Raw genomic sequence first — 19,499 nt, 5'->3', positions numbered from 1 at the left:
TGCAAGAAAATTAGAAGAATTTATTTTACCACTGAGTGAGGTTGGCTAGTTAAAGTATCTAAATAACTCTGTAGGGCTGTTAAGTGTAATGAGTTAACCATGAAATAGAAGACATTATTTAGCAACTGAATCTGGTTGGCTAATCAAAGTATATGAAACAAATTTTGCAGGATTGTTGACTTTAATGAGTGCAAAACCAAATAAAAGACTTTGATATTTTGTTACAGAACCTAATTGGCTAAAATAAAGCACCTGAAAATAATTCTACCAGACTGAAAAAGGGAAGTCAGCCAAATAGATGATTAATGGTACATTGCTCATGGATGTAGTCACCGTTTTTCCTGTGCATCCATTGCTCCAACAAGAGAAAGCCAAGTTGCTAACTTCTTTTTTCAATGCAAATAAATAAGAATCTTGTACATTGTTAAATTAACATATTAAAACATAAAACAGATCCATGATACTAACTTTTTGGCAGCTTCCTTTGACCGTGCAAGTCTTACGGTAATTGCAGTCCTAATCTTTCGCACTTTTATCTGCCGTTGCACTTGGTGCTGGATGTGCGTAACCTGTTATACTTTGATGCTCATGTCAGTCTTTAACTTTTTCTATAACTGTTACGGCGTGTTTGATTGTGGTATGCCCGCAATCAAACTGCACGGATGCCCGCGACACAAGTTTTTTGTACCAACCCCCCCTGCAACGGCTGGGATGAGACAGTTAAAAACAAAAACCCTATTTAGGACAAACTAGACAGGATGCCTTGGACAGGACACCTGTCCTGTCTGTCATGGGCAAGATGTTTTTTCCTAACCTGGACAGGGAGCTAAACACGCCCCAAGTGTACATGGATCCTCAATCTAACATCTATATCTTTTTTGTTCAACAGAGAAAGCTGGGGTTAGGCAGACCACTAACAGTTATACAACCATATCATTTGGAGTTCGAACTTGAAACGTTCCCAACACAAGGTGACGTGCACTAACTGATCCTGCCTGTGTATCTTTTATAATGACTGAGACTGAAAAAAAAAACCTACACAAAAGAAAAGATAAGGGTGAGATTGAAAGGCCGTCGGAATACTAAGCTTTCATATGGGAGAAGGTGAAATTCGTGCATAACGATGTAGAAGACACTCATTTGCATATTGCAACTACTTAGTTCATATCTGATTTCAACATTCCTTTAAAATACGTTCTGCTATATTTCCCCAAGTAAATTATTTTAAAACTCATGGATCATCTCTCCTCACTTCTTTGGACAAAGGTGCAAAATAAAAACATTTAATTATTTATAACTTCATATTCTCTTATCTCCAATCTTTTTATTATTCTAATATCGACTTCATTTATCAATAGTATAGACGTACTACAGCCCAGAATATGGACGGGCCGCTGGACTAGTAGTTAGTGCATAACAGTTGAAAGCTAAGTTAACGACCAACTGCAAAAGTTTGGGGTGCAAATGGCTAAGTGATGTAGACAAGTGTTTCACATTGTCATATGGAGGATTTGGTCAGACAGGAACTTCAAGCAAAAATTTCCAGCATGAAGAAAGGCGATATTGTGTAGAGAGATTCCTTAAACCCTATAAAGGCCCACATCACCTTAGAATTGTTGAGTTGTGGTCGAGACTCCCATTTGTGGCGGGTCACTGGCCACCACCTAGGAGGAAAGAGATTCATACCAGATTGGGATGTTTTCCAAGGAACAGTATGTGAGATCGGCATTACGAGGAAGGTATTTGCTGGCAAGCAGGAGCTTCACTTACCTACTCTAGCCTTCTTTTTACTAAGACTCCTCTAATGGACACGCTCCTTGGGCCTCAAATCTTTCTTGGAGTTCTTGGTTGAGGGATGCAGCAAAGGGTAGAAAAACTGCCCATCCTAATGTAAAAGAACCTCATTATGGATGTCCACCAACAGATGTAGGTCAATTACTAGATCTTTCTCTTGATAAGGTCTGATTCAGTCTTTTCCGAGGATCACCCCTATTTTTATTTTTTGTGATTTCTGTTCCTTTTTTTTTTGAATGGCAAGATGGTGTTAGGCAGACCCCTACCCGAAGACTAGCCACATGTGGCAGAGCGATTTGATCCTGGGACTTGTGTCAAGTCACCGCTAATCACATGGGATACCACCTCAGTGACGTTTTTTTAGAATTTCTGTCCAATTACTACCAACTCACGGACGGTGATGTTTTTTTGGGTGGTACAGCAAGCTACTTTGCACAGGTTTCTTTTTATAATGGAAGGGGCCTTCCCCCAGCTTACTCAGCGTACAAGAAAAAGAGCGCATCATTGTGCATTAAAGAGTATTATTGTACATAAATTGACATTTAAACAAAAAACATTATTGTGGATTAACATATTAAAAAATATTCATTTTATTTAAGTAAACGATAAGAATATCTGAGTCCTCATACTCTACTTTTCAAAAACAAATTAATTCACCGTGTCCAACTGAGTAGAGCATTGGATTGTATGGATGCCATAGTGACCGAATATAAACACTATGCATTTACTAAACACTGTTTCCCTTGTCATAAAACTGACAGAATAAATAGAGAATTCAGATAAGGCAAAAGAGGTGGCTTTGATAATCAGGAAGTAGATTCTTTTGACAATTAGAGTCAATACTAAGGTTAGAGAAACCTGATGGAGAGCGAGAGCATACCACCAGTCGAAGTAAGATACTACACTTGACAAAAACTATTTGGATAATATTGCATGCCAAGTGCCAATACCAGCATTCTGCCGACTACCCAAAAAAACATGATACTACAAAGCAAGCGTTCAATCAGCAGTCATCATCGGAACATGCAAATAGAAAGCATGTTGCATGGAATCGTGGATCCTATACAGTATAGATTGGTTCAAATTAGCGAGCTAAGAATGTGCTGAAGCTTAAATCATAAACCCCACACCAAACTCCAATTTTTGCTTAAGATTCCGCCTCTTTGGCCATGGCACCATATTGACTAGGCATCTTAACAACTACAACGCAGATTGGAATTAGAATCAACCAAATGCAATTGGCCAATCGTTACTTGCATACTTTGACTCTCTAACTTCTAAATGTCTTCCCTTCAGCTATTAGTACAATTCACTGTCAGGCACAGTGAAGATAACATAAATTACTGCCTAGATTGACATATAAACATCTCCAAATACCATCACAAGATTAAAAAAACCAAAGAGTAACATCCAACAAAATCACCACCCTAACTAAACACCATCCTATATCGATGATGACCATTGCCATAATATGACGTTGAGCAAAAAGATTGGGAAAAAGTAGACTTTTAGCATACTGAACAACGAACAATAACACCATCTATGACAAATACAATTTCATGTAGCATTTCTCATGAAATCAAGGATGACAGCAACGGCAAAAGAACATTTACCAACAGACTAACCAAACCCTCGAAAGCTCTGCAATCATCCTCAAAATCCATAAATCTTGAAGAACAATATGAATGGAATATCGAGGGGGTTAAATCCAACCAGCTAATCTCAGAGAGAAAATCAACCCCACAGTTTTGATTTGATCCTCCAACATGTCATCGACCAGATGAATGTAAGAAGGAACATGGGTACAAGAAAGCTTGGTGAAAGAATCTATATCAAGGTCCCCTAGTTCGAAGAAATGAACGAGTCTAACCACAAGTGCAAGATTTAGGAACACGCCTGTGAGCGGCCTTTAAAAGTAGATAGATGTCTCAAAAGAGTTGTTCAAAGCTGACTTTGCATTCAATGGTGGCATAACACAGTCAAGCATTTCTAAAGAACAAGAAAGCAGGCATATTACAAGGCCACCATTTGGCATGCAATTCAACAAAGACAAATCTTCAAGGGAAGTGATAATGACGTGACAAAGGCAAATTTTTAACGGCCAGAAACATACTGGATAATCTTGAATATAATCGCACTGAATTGCCACATGTTTATGACAAAGTGCTCATCAAGGACAACATTATTTTGAAATGATTGGACTAACAAGAATCTCGTAACGTATCATGGGATTGAATCCTATCAAAATTAATGAGAAAGTGATTAAAAATTCAGTGATAGTAACAGCGAGACGCATAAAAAACTCTTCAACCAAAGAAAGAAAATTTGCAAATATTTGAACATTTGAAATTTCAGGTTAAGAAAACAACCGCACAGGAATATTAGATGGCAGAAGAGCTGAGCTTTACATTTACCAAGCAAGGGATGAAGAAAAAGTTGAAAATGATGAGTCAGCTTAGATTCATCATGATGAGGGCTTTTGGAGTTGAATCTTTGACATCGGAGGCAACTTCCTCTGGGTGTCAAAGAAAAGCAGCATCTTATGGGGGGCGGTTGACGCAACACACACCAGGCTCCCCCTTTCCTCACCCTCTTGTAAAGAATTTTGAGCAAAAGATCAGCAGGATCATCCCCCAAGCTTGACTATAATTAAAAAACAATAAATAACAAGGCTAAAAACAGCGAAAGGCTTCACATTAAGAGAATTCAGGTGGCCATGTTAGAAAGCAACATAAACAGAGTTCCCGTCCTCTAATATATGCCTTCACTATAGTTTTAACTAGTTTCTTAAACCAGCAGAACACCAACCGATAACAGAAATAACTGAGTAAAGCTAAATGTATAGGTAACTGCAATTCCAAACCATAATGGCACCATGCACCAGTAAGCCATGTCGCGAAAACCACCAAGGATGTTCGGATACAACCAAACTCGTACCATCTAAATAACTCATAACCGTTCGCTCAAACGTAACATCCAGCTTGTCCTAAGAAACCGATAAATACGCCTCTAATCCTCACTACTGAACCTGCAAAAATCTATGCTGTTACTTCCTTTATCGTGCTTATAAACTCTGTATAATTAGTATAAGCTATATGATTCAGCGTGGCCTTTTCATTTTATGACGATAACGATTCACCATAGAAGCGCGTCACTCACCTTTGATAAAACTGTGTAATCAACGTCTGCCACGACCTGACCTGGGACCAGGAAATCGGGCAAATTGCAGCCTTAAAATGGCCGTGTCGCGATCGTTTTCATCGAAAGTATAACCTGCAAAACCGAACTGTGATTTTTCTTGTAGGGTCGTGCGGACAGTTCCGCAAAACAACGCTTCGATTATACGTCAGACAATTACATATGAAAAGATGATAGGGCAAGCCACAGAAGAGGCCACTGTCAAAGACGACATTCTAAAACGTAGAAAGGAAGAGCAAGAAATGCTGTATTAAGTGTTGGAAGTATAAAGTTTATTTCTTAGCATCATTAAATAATGATTTATTTCCCTAAGGCTTTTAGTCACTCATGGTACCACATCAATGATTTCATTAGCTAGTCCAGACGTCGAATCTAGATATTCAGACTGAAGTCTGAATCTTTTGACATGGAAAGGAAAGAACCTTTCGATAAGGAACATAGAGTACATTGTACTGCTCATCAAAAGACTGACGGAAGAAATTAAAATGACACAAAATGGGATATGGGTAGGTAAAGAGATCTGAAGCAGATACTGCAAAATCAAACAAATAAAATAGCTAAAAGAAATTTCAACAATACATCTCAACTAGATGGCAACTTTTTTTCTGGATAACCAGGGTAAAACCACCTCTCTCACCGAGTTCATTGGCGCAAAATGCCAGGTCCCCCTTGCCCACCAGAGAACACCCAGATTTGGCCTCACAGCAAACGATGCACAAATGTGGGTTTTGAACTCCTGACTTCTTGTCAACTAGATGCCAAACTTGAGCATCAATTCTGTGTCATTTGCAGGATTGCGAGCAAGGACCATGTGAACACAGCTACATGAAATTCAACAACAAAAAAATCTGGGACAAGCACATTTGAGTCTTGCCTGCAAGAATTTCAGGCTTGCCCTTTAGCCCATCATAAATGATGTCCAACTCAAATCTAAATTCATCTCTATAAACTCCCTATTATGGGGATGAGCAACAGGAAACTTCTGTTCTCTTCCATTACAATTCCAAACCCACACCATACTAACGGCTGTTATGCTTTGACAACTCTTTACTTTCTGGGTTTGGAACAAAGAACAATATTTTTTGATAAATATCTAAGCTCATAAAGATCAAAGGAGCTCAAAATCTGGTAAGAATGAAAACACCATTGTTGACAAAACACACTTAGAAAAGGAGAGACTATTTCTCTCTATTTTGTAACGACCCTTTACCCTCAATTAAACAATCAGAAGGTACCTATATCACATGTGTCTGCGGGTGCGGGTGCGGGTGCGGGTGCGGGTGCGGGTGCGGGTGCGGAAGGTACAACACAGCAATTTAAAAAAATGCAGGTACAGGTACACGGCTATATATACATATACATATATATACACAAAATAAATTCAAAATAAACTGAATATAATCTAAATATATACGCTATATCTAAAATATATATTATATATTGAAAATATAAAGTCATAGACTGAAGATATAGTTATAAATTATAAATTGAATACAAACTTGTATGTATAGAGGGTGAAATAGTGTCCAGGTGTTTACGTGTCATCACGGCGACAAGCATATCGACACGGGTACAGAGGGGAAAATGGAGTGTCCGTGTGACATGGGAAGGTACAAGGAGACAAGCACAACTAATAAAGCTTCTAGTATAGAAGGCAACAATTAGTAAAAGCAGAAAAACAAAGAGCAAACCATGACCATATAATGGATTTTTGGCAAAAGAAAGAGGAACATATTTGCCAAGGAAAAAATAATTTTCACCTTGTAAAGCATCCAAAGCAACCATCGCATGGCTAGGACTTGCAAAATCAACAAAGCAGAGGACAAGTGGTTCACCGCCTGGCTGCAGGAACATAAACAAGGAAATCGGATAAGTACCATACAGCTACTAATCCAGCTACACTAAGACAAGCGGGGCTGGCTTACAATTCTGGACTCCTTATTCACCAGTCTCACTTCTTTGTAACCTACAAAAGGGCGAAATATATCTAAAGAACAAGTGAAGGTTAAATGGTGACATGTGGGAAAATGACCATAAACATAACTGCATGCCCTTTTGATACATATACAAGTTAAAAAGGATACGAGCAACTTCCCTCTTCATACAATTAGAGGGTAGGCCTTCAACAAAGAGAGTGCTGGAGGCATCAGGTGGAAGAGGCTGTTCAGGTCTTCCCCCTCCATAACCAACATTCTGGCCCTGTCCACCCATTCCAGGATCTAAGCCCCCAGGACGCATCATATTATCGACAGGAAGGGCACCAAACCCAGCACTTGCAGCTCTTCCCAAGACACCTCCAGCAAGATTACCAGGATCTCCAGCACCGTAAGAAGATATTTGCTGCAATAATTCCCAAACATATTAGTCTCCGAGTATGCACAGCAGCAACAATGTGAAAGACAACCACTTCATGCAATGTAAAAGATCAATACAAACCCCATTACGAAGATATTGATCATAGGATGCTCCAATAGATTGAGTATCTCTCATCAACCTGTGACCTGACCTGTCCTCTTCAAGTGGCATGTAGGTACCAAGGCCTCCCGCATCTACAACATGAGAATAATATAAGTTAAAATTTCAAGACAGGAAAAGAAAACAGAACCATATATACAAATGAGCTCCTTCCTCAAGCCCAAGTTACAGAAGTTGCTCAATGTTAACCATAAACAACAACATTCTCATAAACTCAACAACATTTCCCAAACGTCATGTCATTTTGCGATGTTCATGACACTTTGAAAACAATGGCATTTTCAAATACCATAGAATACCAAAAAATAATGATATTTTTAGTTTATGGACTTTTTCTAAACAAATTTTGTTTTATTAATTCCATATTTTCTCTTAGTAATAGTTTCCCAATACTTTAGTATCCTTGCGGACAAACATTAATAGACATATCTCTTAATTTTCCAATAAAAAATTCATATTCTTTTCAACATTCCAGATGTTTACCAAAAAATGATTATTTCTAAAATCTCTCAGAACAAGTGATGGGAGCAATATTAATGAGGATTACCATCACCGACATTGGGTTAATATCAACAAATGTTGGGCAATTAAAAAATTACTCTTTACCTAAGAAAACTGAAACAGCTCACACAAATAGAATAGATTTCCTTTAAAGAGAAAATTCTGAAAAAAAATCTAAATAATATGGTGATACACTAAAATTGACACCATAAAAATTTAAAATTTTATACAAATGCTGGATTCTACAAATAACAGATAATGTTGTTTGGCTTTAAACACAAACCAAACACAAAATCTACTGAAAGATTAAGGGTAAAAATTTTGAGAACTCATTTTTTTTCCTTTTTGGATAGGCAATCTGGGGATAACATCCAGGGGATTCAAACGCAAGAACCCATAGTCATGATGGTACAACTCTCATTTAACCACAAAAATTTGTGAGACCATAACATGCAAGCATTTAGGTCACTTTCACCTTGAACCCTACTCAATAACAATTCACTGGAGAAATTCTTGACTCAATGCCAAGATATAAATAAATAAATTCACTTTTTTGTCCTAGGGATGAGATTAATGGACAAATATTCCACTAAATTTTTGTGCCTGATTCCAGAAATATCAAGTATAAATGTCATTCATCAATATATCCTTTAAACAATTGTGAGATTTCAAATCCAAAGTATATCTGTGAGTTATGAAGTAGATGCAGTATCCAACCCTCTACTCAATAACAGCTCACTGGAGAAATTCTTGAGATGCAATGCCCAGATATAAATAAATCGCTTCAACTTTTTGTGTTTTAGGGATGAGATTTATGGACAAATATTCCACTAAATTTTCGTGCATGATTCCATAAATATCAAGTATAAATGTCATTCAACAAGATTCCCTTTAATCAATTTTGAGATTTTAAATCCAAGGAATATCTGTGAATTATTGAAGTAGATGTGACATCCAACCCCAATAGTTTTATTCGAGTCAATGAACTTGATCGAAGAAGAAGAAAGCATTTTCTTTATTTATTTGTATTTTTAGATTTTTTTATTTTTTTAAAGTTTTCAAAAAAATTTGCTGATGATATTGTTTTGATTGATGAGTCCAGAGCTGGGGTTAATGCTAAGTTAGAATTATGGAGACAGACATTGGAAGCTAGAGGTTTTAAGTTGAGTAAGAGTAAGACTGAATATATGGAATGTCGGTTTAGTAAGCAACGAAGTAGTGATGGGAGTGTAGTGAAGCTTGGTGAGCAAGAAATACCGGTGAATGATTATTTCAAATATTTGGGATCCATCATTCAAAAGTAAGGAGAAATTGATGGAGATGTAAATCATAGGATAAAGGTTGGGTGGATGAAATGGAAAAGTGCAAGTGGAGTGTTGTGCGATCGTAGAATGCCATTGTGGTTGAAGGCAAAGTTTTATAGGACGACTATTAGGCCCGCTTTACTATATGGTACGGAATGTTGGGCTGCCAAGAGACATCATATTCAAAAAATGAGTGTAGCTGAGATGCAGATGCTTAGATGGATGTGTGGAAATACAATAAAAGATAAGATTCGGAACGAGGAGATACGTAAGAAGGTAGGTGTTGCACCCATTGAAAATAAGATGTGAGAGAATCGTTTACGATGGTTTGGACATATTCGGCGAAGGCCTAATGATGCTCCAGTTAGAAGGTTGGAGAAATGGGAAAATATATTAGTTAAAAGAGGTCGGGGTAGGCCTAGGAAGACTTGGATGGAGATGATAGGAAAGGATATGAATGCTTTGAACCTCACCGAGGACATGGCATTGGATAGAAATGATTGGAGGAAAAGGATTCATGTGGAAGACCCAAAATGAATTTCTTTTTTTGGTTCATATCGCTGACCCCAATTGTTTTGGGATGAAGGCGTAGTTGTTGTTTCAAAAAAAAAATTGAGGCTTATGCTTTAGCCAATCCTCAATTTTTGGTGGAGCGTCTTGCTAAGCCTCAATGCTTTTCACAACACTGTTTTCAACAGTAAATATAATACAAACAATAGGCAAATAATGTCTTCTTCACAATAGTCATAATATAAGCAATAAAAAAATAACATTTCTTCTTCTTATCCTCCTCCTCGAAGAAGAAAACAAATGATGTCATCAAAGAAATCCTCAAAAAAAATCAAAGCTATAAAGAAGAGCCTAAGCAGCAATATATGGCCCCACCGCCCAAACCTGGTCGCCCAAGTGGTGGGGCAGAGCGTAGGTGCTGCCTTTGACAACGAAGTGATATAACAAATATTTGGTATACAACAGTCAGCACAATGCATGTATGGTGGAACTTAAGTCCCACCAAAATGATAAAAATCATGTATACGCAAAAACAACACTAAGTTCACCAGCAATTTAAAGGATCTCAAGCACTCTTAATAAGGCTATACCTTAATATTGCAACCAGTGTTCTGAAAAGTGTTGAGGCGTAGCGAGGCGCTCCACCCAAAACAGAGGCCAGAAGTAAAACGTAAGCCTCAACATTTTTTTTGAAAACTTTAAAAAATTATAAAAAAAACTAAAAATACAAATAAATAAAGAAATGTCTTATTGATGAAATAACGACCAATAAGAAATAGAAAATCTCAAATAAGTACTAAAAATATGAGATTAACATATAAAAGTAACTAAAAACTGATTGTATAACTGGAAAAAATATGAGATTAACAAAAAAAAGTTAAAATTTACTAAGAAACTGATTACATAACTGAAATAACTGGAAAATATATGAGATTATTGTAAAAAATATGAGATTAACATATAAAAGTAACTAAAAATATGATTACATAACTGGAAAATATATGAGATTAACCAACAAAAGATAAAATATACTAAGAAAACGATTACATAACTGGAAAATATATGAGATTAACCAATAAAAGTTAAAATATATGAGATTATTCTAAAAAATATGAGATTAACATATAAAAGTAACTAAAAAATGATTACAAAACTGGAAAATATATGGGATTAACCAAAAAAAAAGTTAAAATATACTAAAAAACTGATTACATAACTGAAATAACTGGAAAATATATAAGATTAACCTACAAAAGTTAAAATATATGAGATTAATCTAAAAAATGTGAGATTAACAAATAAAAGTAACAAAAAAGTAAAAACTGATTACATAACTGGAAAATATATGAGATTAACCAACAAAAGTTAAAATATACTAAGAAACTGATTATATAACTGAAATAACTGAAAAATATATGAGATTAACCTACAAAAGTTAAAATATATGAGATTATTCTAAAAAATATGAGATAAACATATAAAATTAACTAAAGAACTGACTACATAACTGAAAAATATATGAGATTAACCAACAAAAGTAAAAATATATTAAGAAACTAATTAGATGACTGAAATAAGGGAAAAATATACGAGATTAACCAACAAAAAATAAAATATAGTAATATACTAATAAACTTATTACATAACTGAAATAACTGGAAATATATGAGATTAACCTACAAAAACTTTGTTGATTATGTCTCTGAAATATTGTTGAAAAAAAAATTATTTATTTATTTTGTGCCTCAGGCTTGCGCCTTGAGGTACAGAGGGACGCACCTCAAGGTGCTGATTGCAACAATCTGCAACAAGAAATGATATTTGCAATATTATCTCATATACCTCATTTTTATATCGCATGAATATTCAAGATTGTACGCAAAAAAGGGATACAGTGTGGCTCTTCGTGTCCATTCAGACCTATCAACCTTCCATAAGTGAGAGATTTCATCCTAACAGGACACTTTCTATGCAGTTCGATGATGCCAACTATATCATGAGATCGACTTCATCTTTGGTGAAGCAATCTTCCAAAATTGTGACATTTTAGGGAGGGAGCATGTATCTCGTCAGAAGAACTCAGGGCAGGCATGACCCAACCACAAAAAGTGGGTTTCCCATCCATAATAGTAGAATAGGGAGACTTGATCTTGTCCAAGTAAGCAGAAATGTCAAAACCTATCTCAACTGACCATAGAAAGCTTACTCGAGAGTAGCAATCATTAGTTCATTGATTAGCAATATCACTAACCCTGCACGTTGGAGTGAGTGAAATGAGAGCAGTTTGGCACTGTACACACTGAATTGCAGAAAGTACAATAACATGATACCAAGTTCAAACACAGACAAAAGGGTTAAAAGGTTTACGATACTGATTGTCTTTGAAGGTGTTTGTGATTTTCATGATATTGTTTGTCTTTGAAGTGATGTATGTCTTTTGCAGTAATTGTTCATCTAGCCCATAATTATTATATTTAAAACTCAATACATTTAGTAAGTTGTTCATTCATAAAAAGCTCCAAGTTTCTACCATCAAGACCCTCTTCAAGCTCTACGATTAATTTATGACCTTGTATGGTTACTTAATAACCGAACTAAATTTGTGCCATCAAATACCAAGTGATCTAACTCGCTTATGTAAATCAAGCTATGTTTCATGGACACTTATAATAGGTCGTGTCTGTGTCGGACACAGTATTATGATCTCCTCAACCATCATATGCTTTATATATATATATATATATATATATATATATATATATTCATTCTTTGAATAGACCACACACGGCATTGTGAGTGTCAATGTTATTGTGGGCATAGGTGTATAACATCGAACCACGTTAAATATTGCTCGAGTCTTTCTTCGTTCTGAGCAATGTTGTGAAAAGCATAGGGGTGTATAGCACTCCACCCAAAATGAAGAGAGAAATAAGCCTCGAGAAATAAAGCATAAGCCTCAACAATATTTGTTAAAACTTGAAAAAACTTTTTAAAATATCTAAAAATACAAATTAATAGAAGAAATAATTTATTGATAAAGCAACAATCAATAAGAAATAAACACCAAAAAATATGAAGCACAAATAAGGAGATAGATAAACAAATCAAGGAATTACTATATCCTCAACCAACCATTCTTAGTAGATAGCATGAAAAAAAAGCAATGATTCATATAATCCATTGAATTCAGATTCATACTCAATAAGAACCAACATATATTACACAGGCAAGTGATCAGAACACATCTGTACAAAATTAACTACCTTCATGCTCCTTTTGAAGTATTTACATGCATCTAAAAATTCCATTCAAAGAAAAGAAAGCCTATGTTGTTTAACAATTTTTTAACATTAACAAACCAAATTCCATTTTCTAACACATTTACGAAGAGCGAGCTAACTCCAGGCATAATGTGCTTGTCATGGTATGCTGCAAATGTCTTCCTACTCCATGCCACAAACACAATTATCCAGAATATTTAAGAAAATTAATATACTAGGAAATTTTCATAAATTTGTTTGTTCTGAAGAAACGCTCAAAAACAACATTAGCAGATTTCAAACACCTACGGCTATGTCTCAGGGACTCGGCCAAACGGGTGCCGCACCCGTGTCGATGCAACATGATGCAAGTGCACGTGGAGCACCTGGTGCGGTCAACCAAACCATGGGTGCAGTCAACACACCTAGGGTCATTTGTGTCTAATTTTTTGACAAAAAAAAAGCCCGATGAAAAGGCTTAGGGGAGGAGGATTAGGGCAATTTTTTTTTTGCACCCAGGGTCATTTGTGTCCAATTTTTTGACAAAAAAAAAGCCCAAAGGCTTAGGGGAGGAGGATTAGGGCAAATTCTTTTTGCCCTAATTTTCCGACTGCCCGAGTTTTTCTCTTGAAGCCTTCCGACACCAACCCCGATGCCTTCCGACCTCTCCTCCTCACTCCTCAGGTACTCGCTCTCTATCACTCTATCACTCTCACTCGCTCTCCATCACTCTCATTGCCTCTCTTCTCTCTGTCTCTCTCACTCGATCTCATGTAGGACCTTAGGATACCGAGATGATGTTGGGAAGAGCCCGTCCCATCTAGAGATGGTCACTGTTCAGGCTGCAGCAGGAACCATGGCCGGTGCTTGCTCATCAGTTCTGACTACTCCGTTGGACACAATAAAGACGAGGCTTCATGTGATTACTTACATATTGTATTTCATGTGACTAGCTTTTTCACTGCAAAGATGGATTAAGTGTCTTAACTTGCGAACACACCCTGTAGCATCTTTTGTAAAAGAAGAAATGGGTCTTGTGAGATTGACAACGTATAGCCTTCTTCGAGTTCACATTGGCAGAATAGGAATAATATGTTGAATAGCTTGTCAATTTGTATCTCTTGTTCTTTTTCTTGACAGTGATCAATAGTTCGGATGTTGAGTGCTGAATTCTGACTTTCTACACTTACCGAGGTATTTTATGCGTAGTCAAATGTATTGGTCTTGATATCATGGGAAAATCTTGGCAATTAAAAAAATAATAAAAATAGCAAAAATAAGTAAGAAAATAATATGTTTAGGTAATAAAAAAATATGTCAAATATAAGGAAATAAGTAAAAAAATATACAAAGGAGACACATTTAACATATAGAAAAGAAATAAAAAAAAGTAACTAAAAATATCATGTTATAAATACAACAACTATGCCTTCATCCCAAAACAATTGGGGTCAGCGATATGAACCAAAAAAAAATCATTCTGGGTCTTCCACATGAATCCTTCTCCTCCAATCATTTCTATCAAATGCCATGTCCTCGGTGAGGTTCAAAGCATTCATATGATTTCCTATCACCTCCATCCATGTCTTCATAGGCCTACCCTGACCTCTTTTAACTAAAATATTTACCCATTTCTCCATCCTTCTAACTGGAGCATCATGGTATTTTATTTTATTAAGATTCATTACTTCATCGTCATATACATTGTAGGATATACTTTTGGTATGTAATTTAGTTCTTTTCTGCTTTACTTATTTGATTGTTTCTATAATATATTTAGGTTAATTTAATTGTGGTGTTAGTTTTTATGATGTAGAATAGAATTGTAGATTGTTAATTTGATTTATTGCATGCATGATGAATGATATTATAATAATTATTTTTTATTTCACTAGTGTTACTGTTGTTAACTGTTAAAACTTAAAAATTATATATATACATATATATATATATAATTTTTTATATTTTTGCCGCACCCCCGCACCCAAGTTTTTTGAAAGTGCCGCACCTGCACCCCATGTGACATAGACCCACGGTAAGAAAGACTTGCAAAAAATCATCATCAAGAAGAACATTAGCAGATTTGAGATTTTGATGCACCACAAGTGGTTGACAAACTTCATGAAGATACCTTCATCAGAAAAACAAAAAGGTCATTCATAACTATAAGCAAAATGTGAATTATTACGAAATAAACAAACTCTCAACTGTAGAGCTAGCAGGTAACATAAACTGATACGACATAATTTGCAGCCATGTGTGAGTATGAGAGAGAGAGAAAGAGATGAGAGACAAAGAGAGTGACGAGAGACAAAGAGAGAGAGAGAGAGAGAGACAACAAAGAAGAGAGAGAGTACATGTCTCTTTTTCTTCTTCCTTTTGGCATAGAGAGATAGACAGCAAGAGGGAGAGCTAAAGAGATGAGAGAGACACAGCAAGAGAGAAGGGACGAGGGTAGTGCCCTAAACTGTCGAGCCAACCCTAAATTGGGTAAAATTGGGGCTTTGAACTCCATTTGACTGAAACACTCACCTCAGCCTGAGGCGTACCTATGAGGTGCATGCCTCATTGTGTTTGTGATTTTTCAAGGTGACTCAAGGCTCAAACCCTCACCTTGCGGCAAGGCGTACTTTTCACAACTATGCTGCTGAGTCAACCTTCTTTGTTGGTATGATATTAGAGCTTTAACATTGAAAGCAGACACTTGAATCTTTCCATGAATGAACAAGTTACTAATGTACAGTATCATGAAATCACAAACAAGTTTAAATATAAACAGCATCATAAACTCTTTTCATTTAACTTTTTATCTGCATTTGACTATGGTTTTGTATTATTGTACTATTTGCAATTCAGTGTGTGTCCAGTGCAAAATAATCTGCATTCCACTAACCCCAACACTGGGTCAATGATATAGCTAATCACTAAACTCGTGATTATTACTCTCACGTAAGCTTTTTGTGATCGACAGAGATAGATCTTGACACTTTTGATTACTTGGACAATGGGAGTTCTTCCAATTTTACTATAATAGATGAAAACCCCATTTTTTGTGGTTGGGTCCAGACTACCCTAAGCTATGATCATATTACTAACGAGCTATGTCACACGGACTCTTATAACAGGGCACCACACCCACGTCGCACCCACACCCAGGCAGGTGCGACACTTGGACACAACTTCCTTTGTGTTAGGTGAAGTCAACCACACTGAGGTCCATTTCCATCCAAAAGTAGATTCATTTAACCCTAATCAAGTCCATTTTTATCTATATTATATATAAAAATACATAAATGCCCACAAATACACATAGTGTTAACTTAAAACTGTTTATATATATATAGATGCCTGCACCCAAGTTTTTTTAAATTGTTGCATCCGCACCCATACTCGCACCTATGTGACATAGCTAACGAGGTATAGGCATCCTCCTTAAAATGTCATAGATTTGGAAATCTGCAGCTGCATCACCAAAGATGAAATGAAATCCACTATTCCTAGGGGTGGGCAACAGATCTGACCAACACGCAAATGGACCGGGCTGTTGATCGATCAAAGCCCAACCTGTCAATTGATGGGCTGGTCCAAAAGCCCAGTTTGGGCTGGCCCACAGCCGGCCCATTAGGCCCATGGAGCTATTATATTATATATAAAATATATATTTTATGTTAGATACAATATTATGTAAAAACACACATGGGCCAAGCTGGGCTGGGCCGCCCGGCCCATTGCTCACCTCTAATTGCTCCCTTGGTGAGGCAATCGTCATAGAACTAATGCCATCAAACTGCATCGAGTGTCCTTGTAGGTTAAAATCTCACACTTTTAGTAGGCTAAAAGGTTAGAATTAACACAAAGAGACAGTGGGTTCCCCTCTACATACGATCTTGGGTATCCAAGCGTGCTAAAAATAATGTGCATGAGATAAGATTGCAATATCATTTCATAATGCAAATTTTTGCAATATTAGCATGTATTTAGGTGTGCCCCTATTAAGAGTGCTTGATATCCTATAAATGGTTGTTGAATCGTTAGTCTTCTTTGTGCTTATACATGACTTGGAGTTTCATAACATCTCTCCAATCTGAGTTGGTATCAAAATGAAAAAAAAAATCTTCAATTTAAAAGCTAAAGCTCCCTATGCATAACAAAGGGCATGTGGAATGGGTGGAAAACCACCTCAAAATATTCCTCAATTGTGAAGGTAAACTGTTAAACTCCCCCAACACAATCTCATATTCAGTCTATTTCCGTCCGACCCACAGCAACCGTCTGACCACCGCGCTTGATAACAATGCTAGGTCCCTTTTGTGATAACAACACTGTTCGCTTTTTGTTGACCAACACTAGATGTGACTAATAAACAGGGGTGAAGCAATCCAACTGTAGAAAACAGTGAACAAAACTATTCTTCATCAAACAAGCAATCAAGATTATGAGAACATTTAATGTGCACTTGGGTGTTACTTCTAAGTGCATACACCACCATCGCCTCCACATACTAGAACTTTTATGAATGATGCCATTCGTGAAGTCTCTCTTTTGTCTTTTTTGTTCCTTTTTGCCCCTTGGTACTTAACATGTCAATATTCCGCTTCTTTCACCACTATTTGTGCCTACAATTTTTATAATTCAAGGATGTACATGATCCTCAAGAGCATGAAACCCTCGGCTCCATACATCAAGGCATGAGGCTCTCACCTGTGCTGAGGGCCATGCTTAGTGAACTAATAATCTATCTCCAGATCATCAAGACTTACACCTAAGGGCATGATATTGATACTCTTTTTTGGTATCAAGTGGCTTGTAAAAACTCCTTACTAAATTGAGTAAATTCCTTTGAAGATCAATTCATCTGGTCAAATGCATTCAAACTAATTAAATATGACAAAAAAACTTAGGAGCCAAGATCAACTTCTTCAACTCCTTGAAAGAAATGTTCTGATCTTGTCCACATAATTCATACCTAAAACTACTGAATCAGTGGAATAAATTAGTCACCTCACTAAATCCAAAGGAACATGCCTCTGAACAAAACATAGGTTAATGTAGGCTGCCACTTGTGGCAAAGCATGACTGGCAACAATGATGGAACCATGTTAAGACATTAAATTACAGTTGATTCTTTAGTAGTAAAGCAACAGCCAGTTTGCGATTAGAAATAGATAAACGCATTCCTAAAGCACATATGAAAAATGAAGGTGGTTCAGAAGTCCATAATCATTCTGACAAATTTTGATATGAAGGGATACTGAACATTCTTCTCGTTCTTACTGCAATATAACCATTGAATATTATGATTGCTAACCAATTCGGACGGCAAATTCTCACATCTCGAAACACTCGCTGAATATTGATTCCACGCCAAAAGAGGATACAACGAAATTCTGGATGAGAATCCAAAACCAAGCACACGCTACCAAGCAATGAGAAAGAAAAACCTTAAAAAAGAAACATACTCAAATGTGATACCCAAGGCAAACATCAAACTAAACAAAATCAAATCCAAAGGATTGCAAGCCAAACCTTAATCGGAGCTAAAACAAGATATAACATAACAAACTCGAAAGTGCGGAAAAGCATCACTCGGAAACCTTTTAGAGGGAGAGCACTACCGTAGTCGGAACGAGGCCGTTTTCCAGCGATCGGAGCGGCCACGGCCGCCTGTCGCCCGTCGCTGTACCTCCAGTAGCCGTCAGCCATTGCTGAAGAAGGCCGGAAAGCAGGGAGGAAGTGGCCGGAGACGGTAGGTACCCGCCGACTATAGAGAAGAAAGAAACCCTAAGAAATTCAGGAGAGGGCGACTAGAACTTACAAGCCGTAACTTAATGACGGCCGACTCCTATTTATACCCAAACCCTAGCCTTCTACGCTTACGTGTCACGTTTCTACTAGAAGAAATGCGAATTTTCCCTCAAATATACCCAAAAGCGGGTCGGGTCTTCAAATAGCGTCCAGAAAACTGATCGGGTATGGTCGGCTTGGAGTTAATTCACATCCACAATCCACATGCATTTCTGATCGTTTGCTTCGGGTCAGTTTGGGTACTTAAACCTGTTTCGATCATACCTGATCCATCTACAGTTTGCACTAGTTTGGGGTTAACACTTTTGGTCTGGTCACTTTTACGTACAAATGAACTTTTTTTTATTTGTTCATTTTTTTCTTATTTTTCATGAAATTAACCTTGTGATCTAATGGTTTGATAAGTGAGAATGGACGTTTGGATCATCCCATAGGCATGATTTTATAATCCTTGAAAACCCAAGGATACAATGTGAGCTCTGTATACTCGAAAAAATATGTCGAGTAGTTGGGTACTCGTCCCATATCCATTATGTTCACAAGCCGATTGGAACAATGCACATGTAAATGGGCAGATTCATTTTGGAAATATCAGTATCTAGGGGTGCAAACGGTTAGGATCCAGAACAGCGGTAAGTTTGATCCAGAATAG

At 36.8% G+C, this 19,499-nt stretch overlaps 1 protein-coding gene across 7 annotated transcripts; it reads right to left on the bottom strand.

The window, feature by feature from the left end:
- Window positions 1–376: 376 nt before the first annotated feature.
- LOC149833079 (RNA-binding protein 1-like) lies at window positions 377–18,858 on the bottom strand. 7 transcript variants are annotated; one of them, XM_090014883.1, is made up of 7 exons: window positions 18,637–18,858; window positions 7,429–7,541; window positions 7,077–7,332; window positions 6,918–6,979; window positions 6,753–6,834; window positions 4,954–5,067; window positions 4,434–4,822 (listed from the first exon to the last, which is right to left on the bottom strand). In XM_090014883.1, the coding sequence occupies exons 1-6, from the start codon at window positions 18,743–18,745 to the stop codon at window positions 4,973–4,975; spliced, it is 717 nt and encodes a 238-aa protein (XP_089871009.1). In that variant the 5' UTR covers window positions 18,746–18,858; the 3' UTR covers window positions 4,434–4,822; window positions 4,954–4,972. The 7 variants fall into 7 exon arrangements, with proteins under 7 accessions (XP_089871015.1, XP_089871013.1, XP_089871008.1 ...); XM_090014885.1 differs by having other exon boundaries at window positions 18,658–18,858; XM_090014889.1 differs by lacking the exons at window positions 4,434–4,822; window positions 4,954–5,067 and adding an exon at window positions 377–577.
- Window positions 18,859–19,499: the final 641 nt, after the last annotated feature.

The sequence above is a fragment of the Nuphar pumila genome, chromosome 7, assembly GCF_984573655.1.
Source record: "Nuphar pumila chromosome 7, dmNupPumi1.hap1.1, whole genome shotgun sequence".
Taxonomy (NCBI): domain Eukaryota; kingdom Viridiplantae; phylum Streptophyta; class Magnoliopsida; order Nymphaeales; family Nymphaeaceae; genus Nuphar; species Nuphar pumila.
The sequence above is the reverse complement of the archived record's forward strand: the minus strand, read 5'-3'. Positions and strand labels throughout refer to the sequence as shown.

What these genes read in the sequence shown, in the direction of transcription:
- LOC149833079 (XM_090014882.1), bottom strand. Translation starts at nt 18,745, where the DNA reads ATGGCTGACGGCTACTGGAGGTACAGCGACGGGCGACAGGCGGCCGTG. An exon ending in ATCAATATCTTCGTAATGGG is followed by an intron (nt 7,333 to 7,428) that starts GTTTGTATTGAT and finishes GAATTATTGCAG; the next exon opens with CAAATATCTTCTTACGGTGC. An exon ending in TGAATAAGGAGTCCAGAATT is followed by an intron (nt 6,835 to 6,917) that starts GTAAGCCAGCCC and finishes ATGTTCCTGCAG; the next exon opens with CCAGGCGGTGAACCACTTGT.